This window comes from Egretta garzetta, unplaced genomic scaffold (assembly GCF_000687185.1).
Source record: "Egretta garzetta isolate BGI_Z169 unplaced genomic scaffold, ASM68718v1 scaffold163, whole genome shotgun sequence".
Taxonomy (NCBI): domain Eukaryota; kingdom Metazoa; phylum Chordata; class Aves; order Pelecaniformes; family Ardeidae; genus Egretta; species Egretta garzetta.
The window spans coordinates 5148667-5165254 of record NW_009259308.1 but is presented as its reverse complement, the minus strand read 5'-3'; the positions used below and the strand labels follow the sequence as shown (position 1 = coordinate 5165254).

At 37.7% G+C, this 16588-nt stretch overlaps 1 protein-coding gene across 1 annotated transcript; it reads left to right on the top strand.

The window, feature by feature from the left end:
* Window positions 1-7: 7 nt before the first annotated feature.
* USP1 (ubiquitin specific peptidase 1) lies at window positions 8-12454 on the top strand. Its single transcript, XM_009636227.2, has 8 exons — window positions 8-247; window positions 1400-1523; window positions 1887-1994; window positions 2538-2698; window positions 3181-3899; window positions 5021-5191; window positions 6296-6497; window positions 11392-12454. Exons 1-8 carry the CDS (start codon window positions 78-80, stop codon window positions 12122-12124), a joined length of 2388 nt encoding a protein of 795 aa, XP_009634522.1. The 5' UTR covers window positions 8-77; the 3' UTR covers window positions 12125-12454.
* Window positions 12455-16588: the final 4134 nt, after the last annotated feature.

The following is a 16588-nucleotide window of genomic DNA, read 5'->3' as shown; positions in this document are numbered from 1 at the left end:
TGCGCCAGGCGTGAGCGGCGAGCGCAGCTTCCCGGCCGGGCCGGCCGCCCCCCCCCCTCACCTGCCCGCCAGGAAAGATGCCCGGGGTCTTGCCGAGTGACAGCACTGGGCCGGCGAGAGGGAGCCCCTCGAAGAAGAACCGGCTTTCGCTGAAGCTCTTCCAAAAAAAGGAAGCGAAAAGAGCGCTGGATTTTACAGAGTCCCAGGAAAATGAACAAAAGAGTTCAGAATTCAGAGGCACTGAGATGTATGTACGAGTTTTGGTCTGAATAAGCGTTTCTGGTTATATTGTGACAGAAGTCCAGTAGCTGAACGAGAGTTATGTTTGATGTAACGGGTAAACAACGCTACTCCATCCACTCATTTAAGTTATGTATTCTTGCATAAGTATGTGCTTCAACGTGTACTAAATAAAGCCTGAAGCCAAGTTAATCAAGCTGAACTAACTATTCACTATAATCAATTTCTAGAACTATTTACTTTTAAGAAAACAAGTTTGCCATACTATGGATGTTTAGCTGGCTGGCATACACTTTTTTAATAACTTGAAGGTAGCTTGTTTGAAGTTAATGTAAGGTAGTTATTCTGATGCTGAATTATTTAAAGTATATTAAAATGTAGGGCTTTGCAAAATGAGTTTTAATACAAAACAATGTTTTTTAAAGGTTACTTCTGCTGTAAGTGAAAGAATCAATTGGGCTGCTTACTGTTAGCAGGCTGGGGTGTTTCAAGCCCTGACCAAATCTGTCAGCTCATTTTGTTGCAGCTAGTGAGGAAATTTAAGTGGGAAAAACTGCTTAATCATGGTCAATTACAAATGTGTTGGAGACTTTAAAATTTGGTTCTGTTGTGTCAGACTGGTGCATTATCACTGCATATAATGTGCTAGGTTCATTGGTTTCTTCCCCCCCTCCCCCGCCCCACCGTTTTTATCCTTTTGGTTTGCGTCCAGAAATGATGTGAATCTGGATCAGGGGACAGTAGTAGAAAGTATGTGCTAGACACGTTTTTCTTAGCACTGCCGTAGGAATGAACAAAGAACATACAAAAGTATTTTAAAGAAAACTTTTTTTCTTCCTTAAATCAGTCTCCTGGTACCTTTTTGAAAAATACGTATTGGAACTAATGGCAGATTTGCCCACTTCTTGTAAATCTGTCTGGTTTTTTATAGGTTGCTGAAGAGAAGGGTTACAGTTGAACAGTCTGTGTTTGAGTGCCCAGAGTAGCCATATGGACACTCTCATAAACACTTTGACATGATTTTGATCTGTATATATTAGTCATTAATTCTGTAAGCCAGCTCTGAGATGGTGGATGGCTAGGAGAGAGATGTGCCTGCATATCAGAAGGAGTAATTTTTAAAAATTGGCTCTTACGCACTGTTTTCTCTATTTAATAGTGATCAGGTTGTTCCTGCAGCACAGCCTCCCTCGCTTGTTAGCTGTGAGAAAAAAGACAGCATGTTGCCTTTTGTGGGCTTGAACAATCTGGGTAACACTTGTTACCTTAACAGCGTACTTCAGGTAAGATCGTGTTCAGGGGCCTCCGAAAGATAATCTTCTCTTGGTTAAGCACAACAGGATGAGATTTGCAGTTTGGTATTACCCAGAAGGTGTCTGGATGTAGTATGATGGGAATCTAATTACAGTGGGGAAAAAAAAAAGATGATACTGCAGGAACTGTGTGCACCGTAGGTTGCCTTGATTGGGTAATTTTTCATTTTACATACTCTGGGCACCTCCCTGCTATGAATAATCCTGCATCTTTGCATGCTGTGCAGCAGCCTTGGGAGATGCAAAGCTAGTTTAATCATAAACGTGGATTATGTACATTGAGTAACTTCATACTTTACCCATTATCCTCTTGTTTTAAACTGTTGCTTTCAGGTGTTATATTTTTGTCCTGGTTTTAAAACTGGAGTTAAACGTTTATACAATATCATTTCAAGGAAGAAAGAATCTTTGAAGGATGAAGGAGAGCAAAAAGCAGAAAAGGTAACGTATCCCACTACGCGTTCCTTTACTTGTAATTTTGCAAGTGAGGCTGCGTGCCAGGAGTATAACGAAAATTTAACTGTGATTTCTTCTGTCTGTACGAAGTTTTGCAGTATTGTTTTCCACGGTGCTATTTCAGACAAAGATACATTTTGAGTTGATTTGAACTTGTGTTCAAACTTGAGTGTTCAGAATGTCTGTAAACTTGTAAGTGTGAGTCTTGAACAGAAGAAACTCAAGAAGATACCTCGCCATGTTTCTGACATTAAGATAATTATGTTACAGTACTTTGAGCGGATGGAAGTTGGAGTTTGGGCAAAGATAGTTTGGGTTTTTAAAATAATGGATAGTCTGGCTTTATATTTGTTTTCTGCTGGCAAAAGAGCAATATACTGCCTGAAACTCACCTGTTTCCCATAGCAGACAAAAAAAATCTGTCAAGTGTCTGTTAGAATACTAAGTGAGGGCAGGAGAGAAAAAGTTTAACTTCTTGTTACAGACAAAATGGCAAGGATTTTTATTCTTTTTGTATTGTTATTGCAGGGAAATTGTAAAGAAGATCCACTGGCAAGTTACGAACTTATCTGCAGTTTGCACTCATTGATTCTTTCAGTTGAGCAGCTTCAAGCCAGCTTTCTCTTAAATCCAGAAAAATACACAGATGAACTTGCTACTCAGCCACGAAGGCTACTAAATACCCTTAGGTACAAATTGTCTTAAACACATTGTCAGAACGTTCACCTGAAGTTTTGAGGTCATTGTACAGCATTACAGACTTGTAGGAGGTTAGATGGTCTTAAATTTGGGGCATCATTATAGGAAGTTTTTCATGTTTATTGTTACCCCTGTGATATCATAAATTTGAAAGTAAATTTTCATTTTCTAAGAATATAATTTAAATCCAGCAGCAGATTTAAAACAGTACTTAGCCTTAAGTACCTAAGTATTCTCATTGACCTGAGGAGGACCACTGCTGGGTTGCAACTGAATACATGCTTAAATGCGTAAGGCTGTAGCTACCTTCCCACGGCTATCTGTGGCAGAGAGGACTTCTCTCTAGGCTTGGAGAGGATCCTCCCCTGCTTTTATATCTAAACTCCCTAATTTAAATCTCTAATCATGTTAGTTAGTCAGTAAAGAATAACTAGTCTTTGTTGCCTTGCTCATTTACTTTTGCTTTTAATAGAGAGCTCAACCCTATGTATGAAGGCTACTTGCAGCATGATGCCCAGGAAGTTCTGCAGTGTATCCTGGGTAACATTCAAGAAACATGTCAGCTACTGAAGAAGGAAGAATTGAACAAACTGCCCGTGGAAGAGCCTACAGCTAAACTGGAGGAAAAACTTAATCAAAATACTGAGAGCAATGGAACTGGCAACCCTGCTGAGGAGGAGGATAATGTACCAAGTAACCACATTGGAGAGGTAGCCGAAGACAAGCTACTCAAAGGAAATGGGAAAAGAAAAAGCGATGCTGAGGGTGGCAACGTGAAGAAAAAATCCAAAGTATCAAAAGAGCAAATTGCAGCAGAAGAAAATCAAAGACAAACCAGGTCAAAGAGGAAAGCAACAGGAGAAAAGCTAGAAAATCAAACTGATGCCATTGCCAAATGTTCCAGTGAAAATGAGAGTGCGAAGCCAACACAGAAGAAGTCACGGCTTAGATTAAACTGGTTAAAATCTTCATGCAAACAGCCTAGTATTCTGTCTAAATTTTATAGTCTAGGGAAGTTAACTACAAACTTGGGATCCAAAGACACAGGGAAAGAATGTGATGACTGTGAGCTTGAAGAGTCATCTGCGAAGTGTGAAAATGGTAACAATATTAAAGAAGAATATCGTGAACCAGCGTCTCCTGTGGAAAGCCATAATGAAAAAGGAACTGAAAAAGAACCAAAAAAGGAAGGTTGGTGAACAAGTGTATGGGCTTAAAATTAGTATGATTAAGAAATTACTATGCGTGGGAAGTCAGCCTTCAGACTGCGTAGCCAGCAGAGCTCTCTAAATACAAAATTACATTTTCAGGAGTTGAAAAGGATTTTTATGAAAGAAAATTTATTTTTATACATGTTCGTGGGCTTGGTTTTTTTTTTTTTTTTTTAGTAGCTTGACCTGTTTAACTTAGATCTTAAGAGGTATTTCTTTAACGTTATGTAATCATTGTACAACATTAAAAAAAGAGTCAGAATATTACCAGGTTTACCTTATCACTAATTTTTGTCCTCTGTAGAAATAGCAAATGGATTCAAGATGTAAAGGCAGATTACTGTCAGGAACAAACAGAATCAAATCACATTGGCTATGAGTTTGTGTCCCCCATCTTTACAAATAATATGCTCTCCTTCCCTACCTGTTCTTCAGTCCTTCCGTATTTTCAACCTTCCCAGGAACTAGGAAAGACACCAGATGTGTTATATATGCTAACTGTCTGGCAGGTATCGATTTTGGTCATGTCAATGAAATAAGATAGCTCTAAGGGAAGGACGTTGATATGAATTCAGTAGTTAGTAATTTGGAACTTTCTGATCCAACCACCAATTTTAATAAAAAATTTGAAGGAATGCAGAATCTTTTGAGATCTCCGTTTCTTCAGCAGATTTGACTAAAATTGGCCAACAAGTTCAGAAAGTATTGGAGGAGAGGACTGAGAATAGAGACCAGGCAACAATGCAAGTGTGACGTTCCCTGAGAAGACCGGAAGTCCATACGAAGAAGGCAGTGCATTGATGACAAACACAGATTTTCCAGAATGTGACACCATCACACTTAATGTATACAAGAACCTGATCTTAAAACATAAATCAAGGTTTGAGGGCCAAGAGAAAGGGGCTCCCTATTCAGTAACAAGTAGATGCTATTGTGAAAATTGCATGTGCTAAGCAGCTTTTGTTTGTTTGTTTTATTCCCATCTGGAATCCCTAAAAGGCCATGTCTGTAACATAGTGATTTTCCAAGGATAGCCTGGTTCTGCAGTGTCTTTTGAAGAAAATGCATTCTGGTAAGTGATCTGGCATGTACTTTCTCTAGGTACAGAGCTGGCTGTTTTTGAACTAGTGGAGAAACTATTCCAAGGCCAGTTAGTACTGAGAACGAGATGCTTGGAGTGCGAGTGCTTTACTGAAAGAAGAGAAGATTTTCAGGACATCAGTGTTCCAGTGCAAGAAGATGAACTTTCTAAAACTGAAGAGAGTTCTGAAAGTAAGTAATTATTGACAAGGGTTGTGATGTATGTTTCTGCTTCAGCCAGCCATTGAGGAAGGACAGTGCCATATTTATCGGGGAACACTGCTCCCGTTTGTGCTGTTATCTCTTGTCCTGATTAACTTTAGACTCTGGAAACACAGTGCTGATAATGTAGACAGGTCCAGACAGTACTAAAATTGTTTCAGGTCTTAACACATAAGGACTGCTTACAGTCCTTCACTTACATACATGTTTTCCTGATTATAAATAGGCATTTTCTTTGATTTGGGTCTTCCCTTTCTTCCTGGATAAGAAATTCTTCTGGTTTTTCTTCATTTTATAAGAAATATCTGCATTTTTACATCAAAAAATGAAAGAAATTAGAAACTTTGTTAATTTACTGTAAAAAACCAATTTTTTCAGTATTTTACACTGTCATTACTTTAATAGCATTTGTTTTATATTTGCAAACGTTAGTCCTCTGGTATCTTTGACAACTTTTAGTGATTTATACTTACTGTTTAGCTATTCTCAAGCATGGAAACTACATTTTGAAATTCTGAATTATAAAGAAATTAATTTTAGTTCTCATGGACTTATTCTGGAGCAGCTTTTACTATTTTTGCCCTCCTCGTTTTCCTGAAGGACTTCAGAGTAGAGTGTGTTTGGTGGTGTTCTTATACAAAATGCTACTGACGGTGTAGGTGATCTTGTCATCAGCAGAGTGAAGTTGTCAGGGGAGGCAAAATGTAAAAAGTGAAAGGGAACTTTTTGGTTACTTTGGAAGTTTGCCTTAATGAGCAAAATTCTGATCTCAAATACATGCACCCAATTTGCAGACATGGCAACAGAATTAGTACGTGCAATCTGAAGACAAGCTTTGGGAAAACCATAGGTTTTGAGTAATAATATCCATTAAGTAATACTTTCATCACTTCCTGAAATTCAAAGATTTGAATACACGTTCTGTTTCATACATATTGAGTGTTCTTTACAGTGTTGATAGTAGGTTTTGAACATGTCTTAACTTGGCATATTTTGTTTTGTTGTTTTTCTGGTGGGATGCCTTGGAAATGTAAATAATGGCATATCTGTGAATGTAATGATTCTCTTTTACAGTTTCTCCAGAGCCAAAAACAGAAATGAAGACTCTTAAATGGGCAATTTCACAGTTTGCGTCAGTGGAAAGGATTGTGGGAGAGGATAAATATTTCTGCGAAAACTGCCATCATTACACAGAAGCAGAACGCAGCCTTTTATTCGATAAAATGCCTGAAGTTATAACAATTCATTTGAAGTGCTTTGCTGCTAGTGGCTTAGAGTGAGTATGCAGATTGACTATATTATGAAACAGTGTGCTCTTGGAAGGGAAATCTTACCAGGAGAGATGAAAAAGTTTTGTAACTTTTCCAAAGGCAAAAGCAAATTTCTAGGTTGAAATTAACTTAAATCAGTGGGATGCAGCCCCTAGTTTCATAAAGGCTTTCTGTTGTTACAAGCAGTGGCAGAAATTACTTCCAGGAAAATAACTTTCAGGAGACTTCGTAACAAAAATTGTTCTATCTGTGTTCACAACAGCCTGATCGTTTCTTAAACATTTTTTACTTTAGTATCACCTGTCTGTGTGAGTTCAGAGGCAGGTTTAAGTACTTTAGCAGAACAAGTAACGAGAACAAATCTGAATTTTATGGTCGCAGCCAGCAGTACTTCGGTCTCTAACTGAATGTGGGTACTAAGTTTCATAAAAAAAAATCAGAAGATAAACATTTTAAAGAGCTATCACAGGTTGCAGAAAAATTGATCGATTCCTTTAAAAGTACAGTAAAATCAATATAATTGCTGAGCAATCAGTTTGATGTTATATACTGTAGAAATCCTTATTTTTTGAAAGAGATTATTCTTATGAGAGTGTTCTTCACCTTTTTTTCATACTTAAGAATTTAGGGCTTTTCTTTGGGAGGGGAGGGGGGAAAAAAAAAAGAAAAACCTGTCCCTACAGTACTGTACACAAGTGAAACAATGCCGTGACACTTTACGCACAGCATTTTGCAGTAAACTCTTATTTCTCCCCTGAGATTCAACTAATGTAAAATTACAGAAGGTTTCATCAGGAGAAACTTCTTAAAACTATAAAAAATTCTCCCAGATCCTTTAGAAAATTGTTACACCAAGAATTTTGAGAGTGACTGTACCATTTTAGTAACATTTGCAGACTTGACCTGTATTTTCAACTTCTCCTGGTATTTACTAAAACATAACTTTTGCTATCTGCATTAACTTTGCTGGATGCAGCAAAAGAAGGTAAACTTGTGTTGGTTTCAGCGTCCCCCTAGCTGGCATCTGTTCTAGCCAGCCAAGCTCGCTTCTCTGCTGCAGCCCGTGTTTTATAACCTGACGGCTAGGCATAGTTCTGAGACTTAACACTGAGCTGCTTTGTGATGTGCAGGTTACTGAGGCACAGATTAGTTTGGCCTTTTACCCACGCAGTTCCCTGTTGGTTGGCTTTAGACCTTCAGAGACACCTTGCCAGCAGGAAGTCTAATGTGTGAAATCTTCCATGGAATTTAGTTTATAATATTTGTGTCACAAATATATTTTGGAACTTGAAGCGTACAGGCCCTTTGGCATTATACAGATGTAAAATGTAAGCTGAAAGATGATTTGTCAGAGGATGTTCTACAAACAAGTGCCGATAACTGTGGTCGGTATAAATCAGATATGTAAAATAACTATTGTCAAGGATTATATTAAGATACTTTTACAGTTAGTTTGCTGAGATTGTTAGAATTCTCACCCTGCTTGTTTTTAGGAGTGTCTAGGTTTCTGACAAAGTAGAAAGGAAACTTCCTCTGTCTCTGTAATGTCTGCTAACTTCTCTTCATACAAGTCTAGGATTGTAACATACAGTTGTCTTTTCATCGTTCTACGTAATATTTGGCTGTTACAACAAGGCAGAGGAAAAAGTTGCACATTTTTAAAAAATCGCAACGCTATTGTTGAGTAGCCTTTGGTGTGAGATGGTACCCTGGCAGGCTTATAGGCTATTCAAAAAAAATACCACCAGGTATGTCCACCTGAAAGGGAACCTGAATATTGTCTCCAGTTTGCTGCTACATTTGCTGCTTTCTTGTTTCTGTGAGGAAGTACTTGCAGCTTCCAGGTTAACCAGCCACCTCCTGAGTCACTTACCTCTTCTGTCCTGGATGTCTTCAGGTCCTTGCTCCAACATACAGAGACCTGTATCCGGGTCAGACTGAATCCAGTCTCTTGTGGTGTTCCTCGTGTGTCCTCTGAATCATGCCATACGTTTTCTGCCAAGTCCTAGCAGCCAGGGATTAAGGGAGTGGAAAAATCGGATGTAGAACTGAAGTCAGTGATGAAGCTGAAACCGCTTAGAAGATTTGTTTCCCAGTTTTTGGCTTGGGCATTTTATCTTGGACAAAACCATGTCATTTCTAAACATCTTGATTTGGAGTAATAAAGCACAGCTGCAGATCAAATGGGGGAGAGCCAAGGCTAGTAAACCAAAGCACTGGCTTACTCCATAGTATCCAGAGTCACTCTTACAGTGATTTTTTTGAATGATGAGCTTTGGAAATTCCCCCAATTTATAGGGACTTACGCAAACTTTGTAATATTTATTGTAAAACTGCTACTCTCTTCATAGATGAGACAGCAGTGGTTTGCCCTAAAAGTAGTAGCTGGCCTTAAACTAAGCTTTGTAAACTAAGAATCTTCATACAACTTCTTAGCTCCCATAAAAATTTTGAAATCGTCTGCTTCTCAGTTGTGCTCTACTGAGTTTTCTGACAACTGAGTTTTAAATAAATTAAGTAGAAGGGAATCGTAATATAAATTTGCAGTTAGCAGGTATTTGCTTCATATTTTCTAGATGCTGGTTTGCAAAGTGTTTGGGTTTTTGGTTTTGTTTTTGTTTTTTTTAAATAAAGCAGCCAGTGTGAAAATCTACTTGCCTGGGGATGAATAATTCTCTTTGGCAAGTGTGTGTGTGGGGAAAAAAATGCTAGGCTACGTGTGCTCAGACTGGGAGGCTATTAAGAAGAAATGTGTAACTGATGACATCTAGTTAAGCATTTCCGCTAAATAAATTTAACTATTGGTGAGAAAATTAGATTTTTGTCTTGTGAAATGGTATCAGGTAAGAGCAGGTGATTTTTTTCTTTTTTTTCTTTTTTTTTTTTTTTTAAAAAAAAAGGCTTACTTTAGGCTTTGTTACAGTCACATTTGCTAATTAGTGACAGCAGTGCTTACGCCACTGGAAATTTTTATTTGGAGTATTTCACGTCTTTGTGTGTTAAAAGCCTTGCAGTGAAATAGCTTAAGTCTTTAAGGGTCTATAGTAATTTGAGGTATTAATTCATTAACTACAGTGGGTAAAGTTCCACTAATTTATGGCCTCAAAAAATGTAGTTGCAGAAATCAAGTTTGTTGTGTATGAACTACTGTGCATCAGTCAGAGGAGGCGGAGTACTTGGCATGCAATTTTTCTGTCTTCAGATTCTTATCATTAAGAAGAACAAAAAGCTAATAGGAAAAGATTTCCTCTCTTATTTCCTCCTCTCCAAATCTTTCTGATGCTGGATCTCATTCAGAAGAAAGGTAGAGCCTGTTTTTTTAATGTTTTACGTTAATATGAATGTCACAGTGTGCTTGAGTGGAACTGGATTTCTGATCTAGGGTATCAGCAAGCAGTTTCTCTGTTTCTTGACTCTCTTCTGAATATCTCTATTTCTGGCTACCAGTAGGGATTTTCAGAAGATTTAAGTTTTATTGTTTCTGATTATATCCTCTTTTGGTGTAGTCAAATGTTTATGGTAAGCCTAGGTCTAAATAAAGTTAATTAGACTTGAGTGACTGAGGACATCTGTGTGTGTGTAAATGTATTTATGTTTACAAGGGTTTATGGCTGTGAACATTAGCAAAATGTTTAGAAGCACAGCAGAATCCAAACTAAACCCAGTAAAACAAGAGTAATATTCTGTTACTGCAATTACGCTTACATTGTTACGCCATACCCACAGTCTCCTTGGATTAAAGGTAGTTACACTTTCTTACAATAAAATGCAAGTTGAATAGTAGCGGTTAGCTCTTTGGAACAGAAGTTTTACAGGGCTGGTCTATATTCCCCTATATTTTTCCCTATGACACCCTAGTAGTTGAGCAAGACTGAATCATCCCTGAATTCTATCAGGACCTCATAACATATCCTTAAATAAAGGGGTTGATTAAATTGGGCTGTTGCAATACATGAATCATGTAAGATCAGAATCATTCAAGGAGGATAATACGCAATAATGTAAAAGTCCCAACCCTTATTTTCTTTTCAAACTCTTCAGAAGATCCTTACTGTAATGAGAGGACTTAAAACTTTTCTCATTGTATATTTGTGCACTATGAAGAAAATGCTAAATATTTATGGAGTACTAGATGCTTTTCCAAAGGAAATCAGCTAGATAATTGTTAAAAAAACCTGAACAACATAGGACAGTTAATGAAGAATCCCTAGTAATAAGAAAGTGTTAGTCACTTACCCATCCTTAAATAACCATTGCATTACCAGCGGCAGTATACTACAGTGCATTAAGATGACCTGAGAAAAAGGACTTGTCTTTTCTGAGTGACATTAAAGCTACTTGAAAGTAAAATAGATTTGTATACCTTTATTTAGTAAATGATACTTTCAAAGGTTTGGGAAAAAAAACCCCAACCAACCAACTTCAGCCTCGGATGTTAAAGAGTTTGTTTTGTGGGTTTTTTTGTGGTTTTGTTTTAATCTGGAAAGCAGGATGGTGTCTGGGAAGGAGTGCAAGTATTTGTGCATAGAAGCACAAATGATAAAGGAATAATTAGGTTAACTCCTTATATCCTCACTATTTAAAAATTAACTTTAGTCAATACCTCAGAAAAAAGAGAATCTCTTGAATAGTTAAAATACATAGTGACTAGGCTGTGGGATTTAACATTATAGATACTCGTAAAAATGTCTTGACTGAACAGGGGTGCCTGGGACAGATGCTCCTGATAAGCAAGTTGAAAACTGAGCAAATTCTCACCTTCAGATCACCATCATTAAAAGACATCATCATGTCTTTAATGGCAGGAAAAGAATATAGATATGATATATGGGCCACTTAAAGCCGTATTTATTGTGAGCTGTTGTGGCAAGAGGTCTTAATGTTGTCTTTCTTCTAAAGGTTTGATTGCTATGGTGGACTCTCCAAGATAAACACTCCCTTATTGACGCCTCTCAAACTGTCCCTGGAAGAGTGGAGCACAAAGCCGACCAATGACACCTACGGATTATTTGCAGTAGTAATGCACAGCGGCATTACAATTAGCAGTGGACACTACACAGCTTCTGTCAAAATTACAGATCTTAATAGCCTAGAGTTAGATAAGGGAAACTTCATCACTGACCAAATGTACGAAATGATTAAACCGGAACCCCTGAACGAGGAGGAGGCAAGAACTGTCGCTGAAGACTATGACGACGGTGAAGTCTCTTTTAGAGTCAATGGAAATGCGCAGCCGGGTAAAGTTCTGAACAAGAAGAATATGGAAGCTGTCGGACTTCTTGGGGGGCAGAAGAGCAAGTCTGACTGTGACTTGTACACCAACAAACCAGCTAACCCTGAGAAGTTTCTTAATGTAGTTACTGAAAACAGAAATCCCGAGTCTAGCAGTAGTAACGGAAGCACAGAGTGCAGCATGGAACACAGCGAGCAAAATGGTGTGGCTTCCAGTGGACTAGAAAACAAAGCGCTGTATGTACTGCAGAGCCTGAGAGAGTATGAAGGAAAGTGGTTGCTTTTTGATGATTCCGAAGTGAAGGTTACAGAGGAAAAGGACTTTCTGAATTCTCTTTCTCCGACATCGTCATCTACATCTACCCCGTACCTACTGTTTTATAAGAAAATTGTAGAGTGATACTGTATTTTGACTGTAAATATTAGGGATTTGCATACACCCCTTGGTCTGATTTGCATCAAAACTACCTGGAAGAAACAGTTGTTTGTTTTTGAAGCTACTGGATCATAATGTTTCTGGTCTTTTTGTTCGGTGTAAGTGGCTCAACTTGAATTAACAAAACACGACATAGAACTTAACTCACATAATAACTTTTATGCTGGAGAATAGTGATATTACCTTTTAGAAATACCAATTTGTATAGTTCCTAAATGATGCCTACAGTACACGGTAGTGGTTTTAACACAACGCTAGGTCTCAGACATGCCTATTGTATTATTAGCTTTTTTTTTTTAATAAAAGTTATTTGTATTCATATTCTGGAGTAAATGTATATTAACTAGCAAATTTCATCAGAAGTTGTGTATTTTTGTAACTTGGGAAGTAATACTTCATATTTAGTCTTTGGGTTATCGACGTGGTTTATTCTCCTTATCCAGTTCTCTACTGCTCAGTGCAACTCGAAGCACAAGAAAAGGCTCTTCTAAGCTTGTTTAGTGTATTGGAAGGAACTGAACTGAAATGTTTGAATGGTCTGATTTGCATCTTGTTGCATAGGTGTTAAATGGGCAAAGTGTAAAATAGGTGTGATTAATACTTCGAAACAGGGGGAGCGTGTAGTGTAATTAAAATAATTTTGTACTTTTAAGAGTAAAGCCCTCTAATATGCATATCTGTTTGGGTGGATTTCGAACTTAGTGGTGATCTTATAACAGTTAATTTGTACCTGGAGCTCACAGAAATGTGGGAAAACAAAAGCATTTGGCTTTGATGCTTTGTTAAGAATGTATATATGAAATAAAAAATTTATTATATGCATCTGAGACTACTAGATCAGACTTCTGTGTTTGAGGAGGGAAAAGTGGTTGGGCACTGTTACAAAAAGGTTGGGAAACAATCTTACTCAAATGGAAGATTTAAAATACTTTAAAAAAACAACATTCTCTGTTTCTAAACTGATTCTTGTACAGCGTCTCCTAATTTGAAGGCACTTGATGGCTAGAGGTAAGGTGCAGAGGCAAGGGGAAAGGGAAGTGGGTTATTTTAAGAACAAGTTAATGTTCAGCACTAGAGATTAAAATCCCAAATCATCTATTAGATGCTAAAACGTTAAGGTGGATCCTATAAACTGCAGACAATTAAAATCTTAAAAATATGACACAAAATAGGACGAGCGTTTACTTCTACTGTCATAGGATGGATAGAAAGACATGAAGTGCTGCTGCAGAGAGATGAGGAAAGATAAACAAGATGGGAGCAGGGCCTAGTTTTCTGGATATATTTAACCTTTTTCAAAGACTATTTACAGGAAAAGCCCTAGAAACCACCTGGTTTATTCTGCAATACTTAGGGGGTTTACAGTCTTTTATTATAATGTAGTATAAACACTGAGGTAACTCTTGAAAAAAATCTTCAGCGTGTTTTCCATGTTACAGGGTACCTCTGATTTTTGTACTTTGCAGTACATCCCAGATGGTGTATTACTAAAATATGCTTCAGTCTAGAAAGCTTGTACCATCAACAGAAAACAGTGTAAGAAAGGCTGGACTAAACTTAAGAGTTACCTATAAACTCATGCTGAATAGATGTCTGTTGTAATTAATCATCTTCTGCAGAGAAGAAAAATCGGGAATTACAAATACACTAAGACCTTTCCCTTTTCCAAAGCATTGTCACCATAATAAATAATTTCATAGTCTAAACCAAGAAACAACTACATTAAAAAAAAACCAAAAAACTGTAATCTTACCTTGCAAGGGTAGCCAAATCACACTATAGAATGCTACTTTTTACTGCCCGCAGTATGGGCTTTGCTGAATTTCAGCCTGGAAATGAAAGTTTATTTTTCCACGCTTGACCCAAGACTTACATTTTTCATTCAACTGCAGGAACAGGAAATGTTCCAAGGAAATAAAACACCATACATTCAACACAATACTGGCTACAGTGTAATCGAAGGAAGACCCAGCTGTCTTCCATCACACCACACAGCTTGAGGAAAACATTCTCTCCAGGCAGCTGAACAGGAAACACAATCAGCTGGAATATGCTGAACAAAAAAAATGCTCTTCTGGCACAGGGAGAGATAGTATGGGGTGGGGTTTTTTGGAGACTTGCTCAAGTAAAGCACTTGCCACAGTAACCAATGTGCTGTAGTGCAGGTAGCCTGCAGTTTGCTGCAATGGAAAACAAACCACGGCTGCCCAATCTTAGCTTTCTGTGGCACCACACAAGCATTCAACACACCTGTCGAGCTGCACATATTGATAAGCCAGTCAGATTTACATTGATGTGGGGGGCCATCCCATAAAACCAAAGGATATTTATACAAGATTTGGATTAAAATAGGTGCTTTCCTAGCTGAGGAAACTGTGCAAAGACTCCTGTTAATTAAGGTTTCAGTCTTTCACGGCTGTTGGGATTTGTTTCCCCTTTTTCACTTGGTAGATATTTTGCATGCCTTTTCATATAAATCTCTTGCAGAGCTAACCCCTTCTTACTTAATATTTTCTGTTTTGAGAGTTCCTGACTCCCATACAGCTTCCAAAGCCTTGTCAACATCCCTGGGCTTTGCAATCGGCCTTTAAGTATGGGGGGGGCAGGGGATGACTTAGGTTAGAGTAGTTTTTCTTTATGCAAGAAACTTCATGCAGGCTTTCCTGTGTTATAATGCACAACACAGAACTAGTTCAGGATTACTTATGTTCAAGGGAAATGGTCAGAGACCAGCACACTGAGAAGAGCACCATTCTTACGCCAGCAAAAAGCACCACCAAAATGAAACTGTTGGAACAAGAGAGCACAGGAGAAGGAGCAAAAATTGGCAGTACTGCTCTCACTTCCCCAGCTCATCCTGGTATGAGCACACTGACAGGCAGCCACTAATAACTTGAAATAAGTAACAAGAATAAAAAAGACCCTCACCACCCTAAACCCTCCCTTGCTGATGCAAAAGGGTGGGCACTTGCTGCAGCTACAGGTGCTAAAACAGAAGGGGGTGAACCCCAAAGAAACACCCCCGCGCACCTTCTAACATACAGGAATGCATAAAACCTATTTGAAAACTATTTGAAATCTAAAAGTTTCAAAAGTCAGATAAATTGGACAGACAAATTGGAAGTGATGATGTATACTTGTTTGCTATCTTAAAAGCTCATGTATAAACCCAATTTTTTCCCTTCTATTTTTATATATATAAAAAAGTATGTTTATCAAATTTGGGTTTTTTATATATATATGTGTGTGTATATATATATGTATGCATATTTAGGTATTTACAGAGAGAATAAGCTTGTGTTTAATCACATACCACCTCTTCCAAGGGACCTTGTTCAATACAGAGAGGAAAAATCTAAAGGACTAGAGTTAGGAGCTGTCTCCTCAGCTCCAATTCTCATGTTTCCATGAAGTGTCGTGTTAGCCACCAAAATAACTGCTGTAAAACAGATGTTTTTCTTTACATAAATAACAATGCAAAGAATGCTTTCTATGTAAGCTTTTAACTTAAATGGGATATCATTTTTTGTTCATCTTCCCCATTAAATTAGTTTTTAAATTGAAAAAGGGACACAAAAAAGCAGTCCAGCCGCATGTATATTTAAAGTCATGATGAGATTACTGCGCTATTTGGACCTCCTAGCTGGTGGAAATGACCACGTACACACAGCAGTCATGCTGAAACTCCCCTTCACCCGTACTGAAAGATGTAAAAGTGGTAACAAGATGTGCCTCGATTCTTCTGATGGCTACAGATGGAATTATTTTTCTTTGCATCAATTCGTATTCAGAGTTACAATGGAAAAAGGATAGGGATAGTAAAAAAATCACCACTTGCTTAAGAAGTGTTACTGTAAGACTTACCTTACTCTGAACCTTTTTCCCAAGGATGGCGAGCTCTGAAGTCCAATGCACAGGGAATTAAAGTGTAAACATTCACATATTTAATAGTACCATCAAAATAACCATCATCACTACATTAAAAACTTCAAAAATGCATTTGCGTATGGTCCTAATATAAATTAAATATATGAACTAAAAGTAAATAAATTTAACATTAGGTAATGCTATAAATAAAGGTAAATGCGTTTAGTGTACCTTTGAGTCATAAAAATGCCTTAAAAAACAGGTAAGTTTACAGCTTATCACCAATACTCTGGATACCACTGTCATGATTTTTTTTTTTTTTTTTTTCCAAACATTGATAAGTCTACATTTGACAATTCAGAATGATTTTTGGCCACTGAACACTTTGATGGAGGAAGAGGTGTGTGGGATGTCCAGGATGAAGTCCAAGTTTTATTTCACAATAAAACTTCTTTGATTCCCAGCGCTGATAACAAGGCTCTTTCTTTTCAAAACCTTAATTTTAAGTGCTTTTTTATTTTGGTTTTTAACTTGTTTAGATATCCATTTTGCGAAGGCTCA

Excerpts from the sequence above, each read along its gene's own strand:
- USP1 (XM_009636227.2), top strand. The coding sequence starts at position 78 with ATGCCCGGGGTCTTGCCGAGTGACAGCACTGGGCCGGCGAGAGGGAGC. Across the intron at positions 2,699-3,180 it reads AGGCTACTAAATACCCTTAG|AGAGCTCAACCCTATGTATG; the intron begins GTACAAATTGTC and ends TGCTTTTAATAG. Across the intron at positions 3,900-5,020 it reads AAAAGAACCAAAAAAGGAAG|GTACAGAGCTGGCTGTTTTT; the intron begins GTTGGTGAACAA and ends TACTTTCTCTAG.